Source organism: Ranitomeya variabilis, chromosome 7, assembly GCF_051348905.1.
Source record: "Ranitomeya variabilis isolate aRanVar5 chromosome 7, aRanVar5.hap1, whole genome shotgun sequence".
In the NCBI taxonomy this organism is placed as follows: Eukaryota; Metazoa; Chordata; class Amphibia; order Anura; family Dendrobatidae; genus Ranitomeya; species Ranitomeya variabilis.
The window spans coordinates 27,574,593-27,592,078 of NC_135238.1; the positions used below are offsets into that span (position 1 = coordinate 27,574,593).

Consider the following 17,486-nt stretch of genomic DNA (forward strand, 5'->3'; position numbering starts at 1 on the left):
ACACCCCGCTCTAGATACTGTATACTCTGAATTAGAGCCACAAAAACCACTCAAATTATCTAATAAATCAAATGTACAACAAAATTATATAAAATTGAGTATATAGACAAGAAAGAGAGTGCTCTGTGAGAAACGGGTGATTACTCCCCAGACCAAGAGAACAGCCCGACAACCAGACAATGGATCCCCAGAGAGACACCATACAGAGGATAGATTTTAAAAAATGCCTTTATTGAATTTATATGGCAATATAAGTATATAAAAACAAACAATGGTGCGCATAATAGGACGGAATCAACCATATAATAGCTCAAATAACTCATAGTGGCACTGGCAGACCCTCCCATATATATATCAGGTTTACTTCAGGATATATATATAAAAGTGCAATAAAAGAAAGTGCAACAGTGCAGAAATATACTATTATAAAACACACCTAAAATGCACATAATATGTGCTATACATACATGTATATATAACTGTCAAAAAAGTGCAATGTGCTTATATCAAATCAATCCAATGTAACACCCTCCATATGGCAACAACACCGAGGGTCAAAATTGAGGTGCACAGTGCAAGGGAAAAAAAATATAGCAATGATACTAATCCTGAGTATTACCTTGGAAGAGGGGGAAGGGTCGCCACGTCCTATATGCTGCACTCCTACGCACATTTCGGACTTTTGTCCTTCATCAGGTTTGTTTTTATATACTTATATTGCCATATAAATTCAATAAAGGCTTTTTTTAAAATCTATCCCCTGTATGGTGTCTCTCTGGGGATCCATTGTCTGGTTGTTGGGCTGTTCTCTATACTGTACACTCTGCTGTATCTACTGTACACACTTTTCTATTATCAGTGACACTTATTACACTGCGGATCTGGGCTGTGCAGATGTGTTGTGCACTATATATACTATATACAGCTGTGCTCTGTGTGGACGCTGGATTTTGCGTCTCCGCTTTTCTCCCAATATTCCCCTTTTGCACAATAGTGGGGGGTCACATAAATCCGTTAATATTTCACAGTTTCCTCCCCGGAGAGTCGCACTGTGAAGCTGTCGCCTTATCAGAGCTCTTCCCTCCATTACAGGCCGCAGCGGTCACAGCTTCACACGGGGTAAGACACGATATCAGGCAGGTGATTGCAATCAGCCCCCGATGTGGATCATCTACTGATGTGGAACACGTGTCCCCCCAATACTCTGCACATACGGGGCACAGTGATATCACAGGTCAGGGAGGGGGCAGTCAGCGGAGGCCGTCGCCTGTGTTACCCTTCTGGGCTCTCAGCAGCTCCAGCTCGTCCCCACATCGTACAATCAGCTTCCTGTACGACAGACATTGGAGTAAAGATCCCTGTGATGGGGACAAGAGCCGGGAATAGGAGGAACGAGCTCCCGCAGCAGATTTATCTCCCCGGATACACAGTGATGTGCAGATCGGGAGGACGGCGGCGATGATCCCGGGATTTCCTCTCCGCGATTTCCCAGCTTTTCTACTAGTGACGGCTACAAACGGTCGGTAGAGATTTTGGAGAAGGAGAAGCGACGGAGGAAGCGCGCTCTGCTGTCCGGTGTTAGCCGGTAAAGGGCTTTTATTCCGGGCAGGGAAGCACAAGGGGAGAGCGGAGCTTCACACGGACAACAGCTGGGAGGAGGCGGGGCCTGTTTCCACTGTCAGCCAATAGATGCTCAGGACGGTCAGCTCAGCAGCCAATCAGTGCGCAGTAAGCCTGTACATAACAGGCGCCTCCAGCTCCGGCCTCAGTGTTTTCCTTCCTATCAGGAGAGATTTTCGTTCAGTTTCTGATCACATGATGGCAGAGACCGCGCCAGCCTCCGCTCTCCCTCCTGCAGAACCGGCCGCCAAATCCAAGAAGCAGCCGAAGAAAACCGCCGCCAAGAAGAGCCATAAACCCTCCGGCCCCAGCGTCTCCGAGCTGATTGTGAAAGCTGTGTCCGCCTCCAAGGAGCGCAGCGGGGTGTCTCTGGCCGCCCTGAAGAAGGCTCTGTCTGCCGGAGGATACGATGTGGAGAAGAACAACAGCCGCCTGAAGCTGGCCGTCAAGTCTCTGGTCACCAAGGGCGCCCTCCTCCAGGTGAAGGGCAGCGGCGCCTCCGGATCCTTCAAGCTGAACAAGAAGCAGGAGACGAAGGACAAAGTGGGTAAGAAGAAGCCAGCAGCTGCGGCCAAGCCTAAGAAACCCGCTGCTGCCAAGAAAGCCGCCAAATCTCCGAAGAAGCCCAAGAAGGCTCCGACCGCGGCCAAGAAGAGTCCGAAAAAGGCCAAGAAGCCCGCAGCAGCTGCCAAGAAAGCGGCCAAGAGCCCCAAGAAGCCGAAAGCCGCTCCCAAGCCCAAGAAGGCGACGAAGAGTCCGGCTAAGAAGGCGGCCAAACCCAAAGCTGCCAAGAGTCCGGCTAAGAAGGCTGCGAAAGCCAAGAAGCCAGCGGCTAAGAAATAAGCTGCAGCCCCTGTTCTGTCACCACAAAGGCTCTTTTCAGAGCCACCAAATCCTCAAGACGAGCTGCTTCCTCACATCTGCTTCTTGTGCCCGGAGTAACATCCGGTGTCTGTTCTCTGACCCGTTAGTGGATGGAGACGGCTCATTGCCTGTCAGCCCTTATGGCTTAGTGATCGGATTCTATCCAGTGTAAGCCGCTCATGTAACCAATAATGGCGGAGGCTGCGGGGAGTTACAGATCTCATGTCTAATAAACGCGGCTCAACTGGTTATCGATTGTGCAGAGGTGTAAGTATGTGTGTGTATGAATATATGCGTGTGTATGAATATATGTGTATGTACATAACTCCCATACACCCTTGTATCATCTTCCAAATAGTACCGTAACAATGAACAGCATCAGCGGTGCCAGCTCCATAATGTAAAGAGGGGGCAGCACAATAAGAGGAGCAAACACGGAACGAGTATATGTCAGGACTCGGGAGTCTTCATTAGTCAGATTGGAGCTCTGCACTTCCGCAGCCATTTAATCTCATTCAATGAACTCTTTGCTTCACAGACTAGTGATTGCCCTGTATCTTTCATGGACTCACTATTTTTCATGTCCCCCCCACTTTATTGTCTGTTCTTGTTATATGGAGATAGTGGTCCGTGTATGCAATGTCCTATAATGCTCCCTGAGGAGCCATCTCTGCCCGGCAGAGGAGCCTCATAGCCAGAGACCGGTACAGGGAGTTCCCTCTCCTCACGCTGCGCTCCAGTTCAGCAGAGCGGGCTGGGGACTAGTGACCGGTGTCACCCGCACTCAGAGCAGCCTGCAGCTGAAGGAGGAATCCCCCCCTAACAAGGAATGTGCCAATGAGACCCTGACAGTGGAGAAAGAACAGGCAGAACATGCAGCAGCCGGGACTCTCCTCCCTGCGAGCTCCTGGACAAGAGCAACCAAACAGCACAGAGGGAGGCAGGAAGCTCCGGGCTCAATAACAGGAGACAGGGACATCACCTGTCATGGGGTGTGAGGGGGTGATCTGTAGCTCTGCATCTAATTATTGGGGGAAGCTCAGTATCACTTTTTACCAGACGCAGTCAGGTGAATATTAATGAGCCGCAGGCAGCGAGGCCGCCGAGTACTGTCCTCAATGGGGAGCAGAATTATAACAGTGATAACAACTTGCCCCAACTGGGATTTTCTTCTTATACGAATTGACCGTTTACTTTCTCTTAATATCACTTCTATTGCAAATGACAGAGATCATAAAACTCAGATATAACCTGTTTATTCAAATTAAGATTTACATCCACAGAACATTTATTATCTTTCCGTAGAAGATAATGGCAGCAGCTTAGATGGATCAAACAATAAGCAATGGAGGAAGACCACAGAGAAAGAATTCCAAAACCTGCCATTCCTCAGTTGCTGGAGCTGCAGAATGAGGGGCTGATGGGGCGCACAAGTTTTAGAGAATCAGCTCTTACATGTGATAGCTGAATCACTGGATTATTGATATACAGCAGGAGACATGTGAGGACTAATAATAGTAAAAACGCAACAATGAGGCAGACTGAGGTGTGCACGGACCTGCAGAGAAGCAGCAATAGTCCGAAGAAGCTGACTATGAAGAACAGCTGTGTACAACCATCTCCTATCTGTGAGCCGCTCGGAAATTAATTGTTAACCCCTTCAAGTCGCGGCCCTTTTTCGTTTTTGTGTTTTCGTTTTTCGCTCCCCTCCTTCCCAGAGCCATAACTTTTTTATTTTTCCGTCAATATGGCCATGTGAGGGCTTATTTTTTGCGGGACAAGTTGTACTTTTGAACGACATCATTGGTTTTACCATGTCACGTACTAGAAAACGGGAAAAAAATTCCAAGTGCGGTGAAATTGCAAAAAAAGTGCAATCCCACACTTGTTTTTTGTTTGGCTTTTTTGCTAGGTTCACTAAATGCTAAAACTAACCTGCCATTATGATTCTCTAGGTCATTACGAGTTCATAGACACCTAATATGTCTAGGTTATTTTTTATCCAAGTGGTGAAAAAAAATTCCAAACATTGCTTAAAAAAAAAAAAAAAAAAAAAAAAAAAAAAAAAAAAAAAAAGTGCCATTTTCCGATACCCGTAGCGTCTCCAATTTTCGTGATCTGGGGTCGGGTGAGGGCTTATTTTTTGCGTGCCGAGCTGGCGTTTTTAATGATACCATTTCGGCGCAGATACGTTCTTTTGATCGCCCGTTATTGCATTTTAACGCAATGTCGCGGCGACCAAAAAAAACGTAATTCTGGCGTTTCAGATTTTTTTCTCGCTACGCTGTTTAGCAATCAGGTTAATGCTTTTTTTAATTGATAGATCGGGCGATTCTGAACGCGGCGATACCAAATACGTGTAGGTTTGTTTGTTTTTTTATTGTTTTATTTAGGATGGGGCGAAAGGGGGGTGATTTAAACTTTTATATTTTTAATATTTTTTTCACATTTTTAAAAACTTTTTTTTTTTCACTTTTGCCATGCTTCAATAGCCTCCAAGGGAGGCTAGAAGCAGGCACAGCCCGATCGGCTCTGCTACATAACAGCGATCTGATGATCGCTGTTATGTAGCTGAAATGCAGGTGTGCTGTGAGCGCCGACCACAGGGGGGCGCTCACAGCTACCGGCGATCAGTAACCATAGACCTTCCTGATGCATCGCCGACCCCCGATCATGTGACGGGGGTCGGCGATGACGTCATTTCCGGCCGCCCGCCGGATGCGGTAGTTAAATGCCGCTGTCTGCATTTGACAGCGGCATTTAACAGGTTAATAGCGGCGGGTGAATAGCGATTTCACCCGCCGCTATTGCGCGCACATGTCAGCTGTACAAAACAGCTGACATGTCGCGACTTTGATGTGCGCTCACCGCCGGAGCGCACATCAAAGCAGGGGACCCGACATGCGCAGTACATGTACGGCGCATGTCGCGAAAGGTAAAACACTTATCTGCTTTTCGAAGAAAAAAATCAACAAATGCTCCTGAGTAACCTCAGATCTTGTATGTTGTATTTTACAGGTCATCGCGGCTGATGGACCTCGAAACCTGCTGCCATGACTGTCAGACATCAAAACACCCCTTCGAGGCTGTCGGACCTCGAAACACACAGCTGCCGTCGGACATCGAAACGTACCTCCGAGGCTGTCGTACCTCAAAACGCACCTTCGCGGATGTCGGACCTTGAATTGTACTGCTGCGGCTGTTGGACCTCAAAACGTGTTGTTGCGGCAGTCTGACCTCAAAACACAGTCCTGCGGCTGTCGGACATCGAAAGCCACCTCCGTAGCGGTCAGGCCTCAAAATGCTCTGCCGCTGCTGTCAGACCTCAAAACGGCTGTCGGACCTCGAAACATGCTGCCGTGGCTTCCGAAAATTGAAACGTGCCACTGCAGCTATTTGACCTCAAAATGCGCCGCCATGGCTGTCGGACCTCGAAACGTGCAACTGCGGCTGTCGGAGCTCGAAACGCACTGCCACGGCTGATGGACCTCAAAACGCAACTCCGCGTCTTATACTTCAAAACTCGCCGCGGCTGTCGAGCCTGTTTCTAGGCTCGACAGCCGCGGCGAGTTTTGAAGTATAAGACGCGGAGTTGCGTTTTGAGGTCCATCAGCCGTGGCAGTGCGTTTCGAGCTCCGACAGCCGCAGTTGCACGTTTCGAGGTCCGACAGCTGTGGTGGTGTTTCTACACCACCACAGCTGTCGGACCTCGAAATGCGTCGCCATGGTTGTCGGACCTTGAAATGCAATGTCTCGGCTGTCAGACCTTAAAATGTGCAGCGGCTTTTGGATATCAAAACACGTGGCTGCGGCTGTCAGACCTCGATACACATTTCCATGGCTATCGGACCTCGAAACGCGACTCGGCGGTTTTCAGTTCTTGAAACGCGCCACGGCAGCTGTCGGACCTCGAAATGCATTGCCACGGCTGTCGGACCTTGAAATGCAGTGTCTCGGCTGTCAGACCTTAAAACGCGCCACGGCTGTTGGACATCAAAATGCATCGCTGCAGCTGTCAGACCTCGATACACATCTCCATGGCTGTCGGACCTCCAAACGAGCCTCCGAGGTTTTCAGTCCTCGAAATGCGCCACCGCGGCTGTCGGACCTCAAACCACGCCGCCGTGGCTGTCGGACCTCAAAACGCATCCCTGCGACAGTCGGACTTCAAAATGCACCTCCACGGCTGTTGGACCTCAAAACACGACACTGCAGTTGTCGGCCTTCAAAATGCACCTCTGTGGCTGTCGGACCTCGAAACGCGCAACCGCAGCTGTCGGACCTCGAAACGCACTGTCTCGGTTGTCAGACCTTAAAACATGCCGCCGCGGCTGTCGGACCACAAAATGCACTGTCTCGGCTGTCGCACCTCAAACGCGTTGTTGCGGCTGTCGGACATCGAAAGGCACCTCGATGGCTGACAAACCTCAATATGCACCTCTGTGGCTGTCGGACCTCGAAATGCACAGCCGCGGCTGTCGGTCCTCGAAACGCACCACTGCGGCTGTCGGACCTCAAATCACGCCGCCGTGGCTGCCGAAGCTCCAAACGCATCCCTGCGACGGTTGTACCTCAAAATGCCACACTGCGGTTGTCGGACCTTAAAATGCACCTCTGTGGCTGTCGGACCTGGAAACGCGAAACCACAGCTGTCAGACCTCGAAACGCACTGTCTCGGTTGTCAGACCTTGAAACACGCCGCCGCGGCTGTCGGACCACAAAATGCACTGTCTCGGCTGTCGCACCTCAAACGCGTTGCCACGGCTGTCTGACCTCGAAACGCATGCCTGCGGCTGTCGGACATCAAAAGGCACCTCGATGGCTGACAAACCTCAATATGCACCTCTGTGGCTGTCGGACCTCGAAATGCGCAGCCGCGGCTGTCGGACCTCGAAACGCATCCCTGCGGCTGACGGACATCGATATGCACCTCCATGGCTGTCGGACCTCAAAATAGGCCTCCGTGGCTGCCGAACCTCAAAATGTGTCGCCGCGGCTGTCGGACCTAGAAATGCACCATCGCGGATGTCGGACATCAAAATGCACCGCCCAACGCTGTGGCTGTCGGACCTAGAAACGCATCTCTGCGGCTGTCGGACATCGAAATGCACCTCCGTGGGTGTCGGACCTCAAAACGCAATGCCGCGGTTGTCGGACCTCAAAACGCATCCCTGCGGCTGTCGGACATCGAAATACACCTCCATGGCTGTCGGACCTTGAAACGCACCACCGCTGATGTCGGACCTTGAAACGTGCCGCCGGCCGCCGCATCTGTCAGACCTCAAAACGCATCCCTGCATCTGTCGGACATCAATACGCATCTCCGCAACTGTCGGACCTTGAAATGCACCGTTGGGGCTGCTGGACCTCAAAACGCGCCGGTGCGGCTGTCGGACATCAAAACGCACTGCCACGGCTGTCGGACTTCAAATCACAATGCCGCGGCTGTCGAAACTCGAAACCCGTAGCCGCAGGACCTCAAGATGTGCCGCACCCCTTGCACACACTGGATATTTACTTGCAGCACAGTAGCTACAGGGAGCAGAGCCACCGCCTGTGTCTCCCCATACACTGCACACACTGGATATTTATATTCTGGACAGGATCTGCAGGGAGCGGAGCCTCCGCCTGTGTCTCCTTCCGGCCTCTCAGCAGCTCCTGCTCTTTCTCACATCGTACAATCAGCATCCTGAGCGATACAAATTGTGGTACAGATCCCTGTGGTGATGACAGGTGCCGGGAATAGAAGGGACGAGCTCTCCCAGCAGTTTTATCTCCGCAATTACACAGTGATGTGCAGCCCGGGAGGACTATGGGGAGATTCCAGGGCTCCTCCCGGCTCCTTCCTGCCTCCTCCGCCAGTGACGGCTATAGACATGTAGTGGAGATGTCAGAGAGGAGAAGGACATGGAGACAGCGCGCTCTGCTGCCGGGTACTGGCCGGTAATGGGCGATTATCCCGGGCAGGGAAGCACAAGGGGAGAGCGCAGCTTCACTCGGCTCAGACAGGGGGGGCGGGGCCTGTGTCAGGTGTCAGCCAATAGAAGCTCAGTAGGGCTATGCAGCTCAGCAGCCAATCAGTGCGCAGAGTGACTGTACATATACGAGGCCCTCCAGCAGCTTTCTCAGTTTTTTCCTTCCAGGAGATTGTTGTATCATTTTCTGATCACATGATGGCAGAGACCGCGCCAGCCGCCGCTCCTCCTCCCGCCGAACCGGCCGCCAAATCCAAGAAGCAGCCGAAGAAATCCGCCGCCAAGAAGAGCCATAAACCCTCCGGCCCCAGCGTCTCCGAGCTGATCGTGAAAGCCGTGTCCGCCTCCAAGGAGCGCAGCGGGGTGTCTCTGGCCGCCCTGAAGAAGGCTCTGTCTGCCGGAGGATACGATGTAGAGAAGAACAACAGCCGCCTGAAGCTGGCCGTCAAGTCTCTGGTCACCAAGGGCGCCCTCCTCCAGGTGAAGGGCAGCGGCGCCTCCGGATCCTTCAAGCTGAACAAGAAGCAGGAGACCAAGGACAAAGTGGCAAAGAAGAAGTCAGCAGCTGCGGCCAAGCCCAAGAAACCCGCTGCTGCCAAGAAAGCCGCCAAATCTCCGAAGAAGCCCAAGAAGGCTCCGACCGCGGCCAAGAAGAGCCCGAAAAAAGCCAAGAAGCCCGCAGCAGCTGCCAAGAAAGCGGCCAAGAGCCCCAAGAAGCCGAAAGCTGCTCCCAAGCCCAAGAAGGCGACGAAGAGTCCGGCTAAGAAGGCGGCCAAACCCAAAGCTGCCAAGAGTCCGGCTAAGAAGGCTGCGAAAGCCAAGAAGCCAGCGGCTAAGAAATAAGCGGAGCTGCTCCTGTACTTATACCCCAAAGGCTCTTATCAGAGCCACCACCTCCTCCCCGCAGAGCTGTATGATCAGTGCCACCACCTCCTTCCATCAGAGCTGTATGATCAGTGCCACCAACTCCTTCCCTCAGAGCTGTATGATCAGTGCCACCACCTCCTCCCCGCAGAGCTATATGATCAGTGCCACCACCTCCTCCCCTCAGAGCTGTATGTTCAGTGCCACCACCTCCCCGCAGAGCTGTATGATCAGTGCCACCACCTCCTTCCATCAGAGCTGTATGATCAGTGCCACCACCTCCTTCCATCAGAGCTGTATGATCAGTGCCACCAACTCCTTCCCTCAGAGCTGTATGATCAGTGCCACCACCTCCCCGCAGAGCTGTATGATCAGTGCCACCACCTCCTTCCATCAGAGCTGTATGATCAGTGCCACCACCTCCCCGCAGAGCTGTATGATCAGTGCCACCACCTCCTCCCCACAGAGCTATATGATCAGTGCCACCACCTCCTCCCCTCAGAGCTGTATGATCAGTGCCACCACCTCCCCGCAGAGCTGTATGATCAGTGTCACCACCTCCTTCCATCAGAGCTGTATGATCAGTGCCACCACCTCCCCGCAGAGCTGTATGATCAGTGCCACCACCTCCTCCCCGCAGAGCTGTATGATCAGTGCCACCACCTCCCCGCAGAGCTGTATGATCAGTGCCTACAGGTGACAATTCTGTGTCACTATTAATGGAGGGAAGGGGCCGATGTGCAGCAGAGATCACGACACTTGCATCATCCTAATCAGTTATCACCACATGTAACCCTCATCTCAGTAATAGGGGTGTGAGGTTATTACTCCGATGTGAGAGTTGAAGCCTCAGTGACTGATTATAGAGGAGCCACTGTACAGCTCCGGGCACTGGGAATCTAGAACCGGAGCTTCCGCTGTATTAGCCGCCTGGAGATTTGATGCGACCCTGTGTTTCAGAGCAGCAAGTAATATCTGAAGTGTGAGTCAGGCTGAGCCTTCTCTGTGCAGTGATTGGTCGCGGACATCACACGTTATTGGCTGCTCACCTTCTACAAAATAACCAATGGTATGCAGGGGGCGTGTCCACATGGAGCGAGACTAGGAGCAGAGGAGTATAAATATCCCGCTCTCTCCGCTCCTCTCATCACTTCTGTTCTCTTCTATACAGAGCTATGGCCAGAACCAAGCAGACTGCGCGTAAATCCACCGGAGGGAAAGCTCCCCGCAAGCAGCTGGCCACTAAGGCCGCCAGGAAGAGCGCTCCCGCCACTGGTGGAGTGAAGAAGCCCCATCGTTACCGCCCGGGAACAGTCGCTCTCCGTGAGATCCGCCGCTATCAGAAATCCACCGAGCTGCTGATCCGTAAACTTCCCTTCCAGCGACTGGTGAGAGAGATCGCCCAGGACTTCAAGACCGATCTGCGCTTCCAGAGCTCGGCCGTGATGGCCCTGCAGGAGGCCAGCGAGGCTTATCTGGTGGGGCTGTTTGAGGACACCAACCTGTGCGCCATCCACGCCAAGAGGGTCACCATCATGCCCAAAGACATCCAGCTGGCCCGCCGGATCCGTGGGGAGAGAGCTTAGATCTGTCCTCCACACCTGACTGTAGCACAAAGGCTCTTTTCAGAGCCAGCAAATCCTCCCTCCAGACGAGCTCATTCCTAACCTCCGCCACACAGGGCTGATCCTGAATACATCATGTGTCCGGACTAGTTGTTCATTTCTCTGCAGGAGTTTGCAGCAGTTCTATAGTGGTTATGCCTAGATAAAATCAATCAGCGTTTTAGAGACTCCTCACCCCCTTATAAGTTCTCTCTAAACTGCTGGACCTCGTTTCCTTATATTCCCGGCACTCCGGTATGATGGAGTCACTATGGAAAGAGGGAAAGTTGTTCCTTGTATTCTTGAAAGCGGATACTTCTCCCTTGATACTGAAAACCTATCTAGACTAAGTAGAAGTAAAAAGGTAAAACGTCATCTCACCCAAAAGTAGAAAGGGACACGAGACACTGAATCATTTAGTGGGGGACAGATCCAGCTCCAGGCATCCCATAAAAACGTATTTATTAGTAAGTCAGAACCGCGTCTGCCTAGTGTAAGTGTACATCCCCTTTGGCGCTAGTGACTCCTTATGCAGTTTGAGATTTTTTTTTTATTATTTCCAAATACGTTTTTCTGTGATCCCTGGACCTGGATATATATATCTACCTATTAGACTCCTGTATGGAACGTAAGTGACCAGTGATCGCAGGACACAAACACATTTCCGATATCTGTCAGTCCGAAACTAAAGAAAAAAAAACGGACACCAGTGCTGCAAGGCTGCAGTGTTAACCACTGAGCCACGGCGCCGCTCAACAATACCCTCTTTGTCTGCTCTGTATATACTGTACACTGCTCAATATAATGTACACACTGCTGTATATAATGTACACACTGCTGTATATAATGTACACTGCTGTATATGTTGTACACACTGCTCTATATACTGTACACACTGCTCTATATACTGTACACACTGCTGTATATACTGTACACACTCATCAGTGACACTTATTACACTGCGGATCTGGGCAGTACAGATGTGATGTGCACTATATATACTATGTACAGTTGTGCTCTCTGTGTAGATGCTGGATTTTGTGTCTCCGCTTTTCTCCCTCCCCCCATCGCTACAGATCACATTTGTGGTGGGTGGGTCGTTATGTAATTATCGTGTATTTGAGTTTTCCCATCTTCTCTGGGGCTGGAGCCGCCGGGGGTCTGGTTACATGCAGCTCCCTGCTCTGCAGTGACCGGTAATGGCCGCCAGTCCGGCACCACGTGTAATAATGAATGACAGTGACTGCCGGGGATCAGATGAGTTTTCTTTAGATCATTGTCCCTAAAATACATTTTTGTATTCTACTTTCTAACAAGCTGGAAAATAGCAGCAGAAACTACAATGAAAGCACAATTCAAAATAACCAACAGATCTAGCAGCAGCGCCGAGATGAGAAGAATGGAGAAGCGGGAAAATAAGAGGACAATAAGCGGGAAATTCAAAATCGCCAACCGTTCTGTGCTCAACCAATCAGAGACGAACGGGAGGGGCTAACTGCAAATTTAGTACTAGAAATCTCGCTCCGGAAACGCGTCATCTCTGCGGTTCTCGCTCCGGTCCGCTTACTCGCTATATAAAGGAAGGACTCTGCGCTGATCAATCATCGTGTTCTGCTGACTACGTGGAAGATGTCTGGTCGCGGCAAAGGAGGAAAAGGTCTCGGGAAGGGCGGCGCCAAGCGGCATAGGAAGGTGCTCCGTGATAACATCCAGGGCATCACCAAGCCTGCCATCCGCCGTCTAGCTCGCAGAGGAGGCGTCAAGCGCATCTCCGGCCTCATCTATGAGGAGACTCGCGGTGTCCTGAAAGTCTTCCTGGAGAACGTGATCCGTGACGCCGTCACCTACACCGAGCACGCCAAGAGGAAGACCGTCACCGCCATGGACGTGGTGTACGCGCTCAAGCGCCAGGGCCGCACTCTCTACGGCTTCGGAGGTTAATCGTGTTCTCTGCTCCATGCTCACACCCCAAAGGCTCTTTTCAGAGCCACCAACATCTTACATGAGAGGCTGCACCTGACTGCTGGGGTCTAATGGTCACTGCTTGTGTGACTGCCAGTGCAGGCTTTATACGCTGTACATGTGTAAGGTGGGATATATCCGCACTGGGCCGTTCATAGTAATTTGTGCACAGTCCTACCATATTCTGCTGATACTACGGACCAGAAATCCACGTCCTGATGTTGAGTAAGGAGATTCTGACATATTGTATGTTCCTGCTCAGATCCGTGTGGGTTGTAGGAGGGCTGCGAATAGTGAAAGCGGCTGGATTGATGAATGGCCTCGGAGTGTAGACTCCTATGTGACCGCGTCCTGATCATTAGACTCTGGTATGGATGGCGGCTCCGGTGCTGAGGCCGCATTTTTTGGGCCACATGTCAGTCGATTTAATTTATAATAAATAATCTGCCATTACCAGTGGAACCCTGGAGGCAGCGGCACTAGGACCCAGAGCTGAGAGGACAGGGGTCTATAGCTACAGAAAGCGCTGCGCCACTGGTAGAGGAGCCGCACAGAAGCTCCCACAGCTGTGATGGGGACTGGACCTGCACGGAGCAGATAGAAATGGTGAAATCGCTTTAGCCAGATGTGATACAAATCCGGAGAACAAACAACCTCCGCCGGCAAAGGAATGAGCCGCTAATGTTCTGCTGCGGGATGTGATCATCAATCGGACCGAGCACAGGAGATCTGCGGTCACCACAGAGCAGAGATTCATGGCTGAAGTGACTGATCCGGCTCCATTACTGAGATCACACACACGAGGGCTAAGTACAGTTTATACCGGGGACGAAGCTCCTGAGGGAAGCCGGCTCCTCATAGAGCACTGGGTGCGGCTACTACCGAGATATCTCCCTGAATTCACAGCCTTCCACGCCGCAGGGTTTACAGTCCTTGCACCGCTGACTAGCCGCTTCCTGGATCTATGGGGGAATCGCCATTATCTGTCCCAATCACTGCACAAAGTCCTCCATCAATAAGGGCTAATTTCCTGCTATCTGCAGATTATTCTGAGGCCGAGTTCTGCGAGCGACACTCAATCTGCACTGACAGGCTGGCGGGAGAGGGGTTAATCCCTGTCAGTGCTTCTCCTCCGCTCCATCTACACAGGAGGAGGCTCCTCACTCACCCGCTTATTATCCTGTGCAGATTCCCTGCGGTGTCCGCGCTGATCCTATCACTGCCCGACTAAGACAAGTCTCCTATGTTCTGCCAGGAGCCTGAGGTGACGCTGCCGGGTCTCGGGTGGGGGAAGTCGCCGCTTCTGTAAAGCAAGTGTGTAGTGGGGATCAGCACACACACGGCCACTAAGGAGTTAAATGGAGGCGGATATTCCTGTATCTGGGATTGGTCGGCGCCTGCAGATGTCTCTCGCTCATTGGCTGATTACAGATCCGTTGCTGGTTTTGAATTTCCCGCTCAATCTCTGTTCTTTGTCCGTCGGATTAATACCGGCCCCTCTGCTGTAGCGGCGGTCGCTGTGTATACCGGTGGGGGCAGCTCTACCCCGCTGATAATACCGGGTCCTGTCCTTCCAGCTGTCTGCCCCCAAACACGGGAATGGGTTTTCTTATCGGTCGCCATTATTATTCTGGTGAGGTTATAATAGTCTTCAGAGGCGCCATCCATCCAAACATTAGTGTCCAGGACGTGGTCATCACACAGGAGTCTCCGTACCCGGTACACAGGGCGTCCATCTATCCAGCTGCCTCATACAGCCACATTCCCTGTGAATATTCGCTGCCCCCCGTTCAGTATAATATGCAGCAGAATCAACACATTCACCTCACGGCAGGACTGTAGTAACCGCATCACACCGGGGCTTGTACTGTGTGCACAGAGGTCTCTGGGAGGCAGTGTGCGGATATATCCCCCATAAATCTGTTAGGTTTCTGTCATGCCCCCACACACGGGGATTGTTCTCCTGATCGGTCGCCATTATTATTCTGGGGAGGTTGTATCAGGATTAGATGGAGCCGAGTCTTTTCTGTATGATTCTGTATGAGACTCTTCTGGGGATGGAGCTGCTCGGGGACTTGATACATACAGCGCTCCCCGATCTGCTCTAATAAATGAATCCATGAAGGGGTGAAAGGACATGTGACTTAGAGCAGAATCCTGGAGATCCCGGAGCTTGTGCTCCCAGCAGACGTGTCCGCAAACACACACAATGCCCTAAGTGCCGGGAGCAGAAGGGACGATCTCCCTCGGCAGTTTTAGCTCCAGTGCAGGATGATGCGCAGATCGGCGGATGTAGGGATTGTAGGTGGTCAGTGAATCGGAGTCCACAGTCAGGTGGGAGCTGGGAGGTCTGAATATCTGGTAGGAGCCCTGACTACAGATACAGCAGGGAATAGAGAGGAGTGCGGGGCGGCGGCGGCTGATTCCAGAACCAGATTCTCTGCAGATTGGGTTCCCATCGTTCAGATGTCTGCGATCCCTTTTAGTATCGGTCGCTGAATATTCTCATAGTGACGATGCTGGAGTATTTTTTTCGTCGATTTTAAATTTATTGAGCTTTTTTTTCCCCAAAAATTAAATTCATGAGGCTGGAGCTGGAGCCGGCAGCCACCTCCTGTGCTCGGTGGAACCGATCACATCCCGCTCCCTCCCCGCAGCTGGCATTATAGGGAACAGCTACTGCGCTACTAACCCGGGAACCAGACACCTGTGTGCTAGAAAGGCCGCAGATCGTCGCTGAATATTCTCATAGTGACGATGCTGGAGTATTTTTTTCGTCGATTTTAAATTTATTGAGCTTTTTTTTCCCCAAAAATTAAATTCATGAGGCTGGAGCTGGAGCCGGCAGCCACCTCCTGTGCTCGGTGGAACCGATCACATCCCGCTCCCTCCCCGCAGCTGGCATTATAGGGAACAGCTACTGCGCTACTAACCCGGGAACCAGACACCTGTGTGCTAGAAAGGCCGCAGATCAGTGAGGAGCAGGACGCCAAATACCGCGCACCATCTACATCTCACTAGGACACATCTGCAGATGAGGACGGAACAAAACCTAACGAGGCAGCGGAGAAGCAGCTCTTCTAGTGAGGGTGTGGGTGGCTCTTAGAAGAGCCTTTGGGGTGAGGAGCAGAGGAAGGAGCCGATCATTTGGCGCTGGTGTACTTGGTGACCGCCTTGGTGCCCTCAGACACGGCGTGCTTGGCCAGCTCTCCGGGCAGCAGCAGGCGCACGGCGGTCTGGATCTCCCGGGAGGTGATGGTGGAGCGCTTGTTGTAGTGAGCCAGGCGGGAGGCTTCCCCTGCGATGCGCTCGAAGATGTCGTTGACGAAGGAATTCATGATGCCCATGGCCTTGGAGGAGATGCCGGTGTCGGGGTGGACCTGCTTCAGCACCTTGTACACGTAGATGGCGTAGCTCTCCTTCCTGCTCTTCCTCCGCTTCTTGCCGTCCTTCTTCTGGGTCTTAGTCACGGCTTTTTTGGAGCCCTTCTTGGGCGCTGGGGCAGATTTGGGATCAGCCATAATGAAAGCAAACAGTTCTTCTCACAAGTGAGAGGAAAAATGATCCTGACTCTCCCAGAGCAGCGATATTTATAGCCCGACCATGCAAATGAGCACTGATGACAGATCGCTGTGCTATTGGGTGAGAAAGTCAGGTGATAAACATCAGAAGCTCCGCCCTCTGAAGTTCATTGGTTATTCCATAAATAAATCTCCCCTCCATCAGACTGTGCTGTAAATCCCCATATACTGCTGCGTACCCCCGTATAGTGCGATATATGCCCATATAGCAATGTATACCCTCATATAGTGCGATTTATGCCCATATAGCAATATATACCCTCATGTAGTGCGATGTATGCCCATATAGCAATGTATACCCTCATATAGTGCGATGTATGCCCATATAGCAATGTATACCCTCATATAGTGCACTGTATAAACTCCAGACGGTGCTGTATACCCTACACATAATGCTGTGTATCGCATGTAGCACTGTAACCCCCCGTCCATATGTGCTATATTCTCCCCTTATAGTGCTACAAACACCATGTTGCACTGCATACCCTCAATAGAGCGCTGGAAACCCCCATGTCTCGTTTTTACCCATGCATAGTGATGTATACCCCCCTATAGTGCTGCATTCTTCCATATAGGAGCTTTTACCTTGGTAGATCCTGTGATCAACCTGATAACTTTGCTGCCGGTTGTGACTTTATTGCTCTCGGGTCGGTGCGATTCTCTCACTGATGTTCTCACTGTCGCAAGTGATCGGAGGACGCCACCTATTGCTAGAGGCGGAGGAGCAGTGATCGGATCTCGGCCTCTCCCCTGTGCTCCTCACCCGGATCTCTCTCAGCTGACCAGATTGTCTGTGCAGAGCCCAGTACTGATCGCTGCGACATTTCCCCAACTAGAAACAACTGGTGAGCACCGGCAGTAACGGAGCGGGAATGTCCGAAGCAACAAATCACCTGCGAGGAGGATGCGGCCACCGATCAGTCCGTGTACCGGCTCCCCGCTATGTCCAGCGCCGCTTCTGCGGATACTGCGCCACTAATCAGGGACTCCAGTGGGGGATCACTATACAAGAGCGG

At 51.7% G+C, this 17,486-nt stretch overlaps 5 protein-coding genes across 5 annotated transcripts; 4 read left to right on the forward strand and 1 right to left on the reverse strand.

Annotated features, from left to right (window-relative positions):
• Positions 1–1,793: 1,793 nt before the first annotated feature.
• On the forward strand, positions 1,794–2,486 carry LOC143784793 (histone H1-like). The gene has a single exon (XM_077273399.1). It carries the CDS (start codon positions 1,816–1,818, stop codon positions 2,461–2,463), a length of 648 nt encoding a protein of 215 aa, XP_077129514.1. The 5' UTR covers positions 1,794–1,815; the 3' UTR covers positions 2,464–2,486.
• A 5,841-nt stretch (positions 2,487–8,327) lies between these two features.
• On the forward strand, positions 8,328–9,317 carry LOC143784794 (histone H1.01-like). Its single transcript, XM_077273400.1, has one exon. It carries the CDS (start codon positions 8,544–8,546, stop codon positions 9,300–9,302), a length of 759 nt encoding a protein of 252 aa, XP_077129515.1. The 5' UTR covers positions 8,328–8,543; the 3' UTR covers positions 9,303–9,317.
• Positions 9,318–10,490: 1,173 nt separating this feature from the next.
• LOC143784795 (histone H3) lies at positions 10,491–10,938 on the forward strand. The gene has a single exon (XM_077273401.1). It carries the CDS (start codon positions 10,499–10,501, stop codon positions 10,907–10,909), a length of 411 nt encoding a protein of 136 aa, XP_077129516.1. The 5' UTR covers positions 10,491–10,498; the 3' UTR covers positions 10,910–10,938.
• Positions 10,939–12,556: 1,618 nt separating this feature from the next.
• Positions 12,557–12,868, forward strand: LOC143785718 (histone H4). The gene has a single exon (XM_077274801.1). The coding sequence runs from the start codon at positions 12,557–12,559 to the stop codon at positions 12,866–12,868; it is 312 nt and encodes a 103-aa protein (XP_077130916.1).
• Positions 12,869–16,032: 3,164 nt separating this feature from the next.
• Positions 16,033–16,410, reverse strand: LOC143784796 (histone H2B 1.1-like). The gene has a single exon (XM_077273402.1). The coding sequence runs from the start codon at positions 16,408–16,410 to the stop codon at positions 16,033–16,035; it is 378 nt and encodes a 125-aa protein (XP_077129517.1).
• Positions 16,411–17,486: the final 1,076 nt, after the last annotated feature.

Excerpts from the sequence above, each read along its gene's own strand:
- LOC143784795 (XM_077273401.1), top strand. The coding sequence starts at position 10,499 with ATGGCCAGAACCAAGCAGACTGCGCGTAAATCCACCGGAGGGAAAGCT.
- LOC143784796 (XM_077273402.1), bottom strand. The coding sequence starts at position 16,410 with ATGGCTGATCCCAAATCTGCCCCAGCGCCCAAGAAGGGCTCCAAAAAA.
- LOC143785718 (XM_077274801.1), top strand. The coding sequence starts at position 12,557 with ATGTCTGGTCGCGGCAAAGGAGGAAAAGGTCTCGGGAAGGGCGGCGCC.
- LOC143784794 (XM_077273400.1), top strand. The coding sequence starts at position 8,544 with ATGCAGCTCAGCAGCCAATCAGTGCGCAGAGTGACTGTACATATACGA.
- LOC143784793 (XM_077273399.1), top strand. The coding sequence starts at position 1,816 with ATGATGGCAGAGACCGCGCCAGCCTCCGCTCTCCCTCCTGCAGAACCG.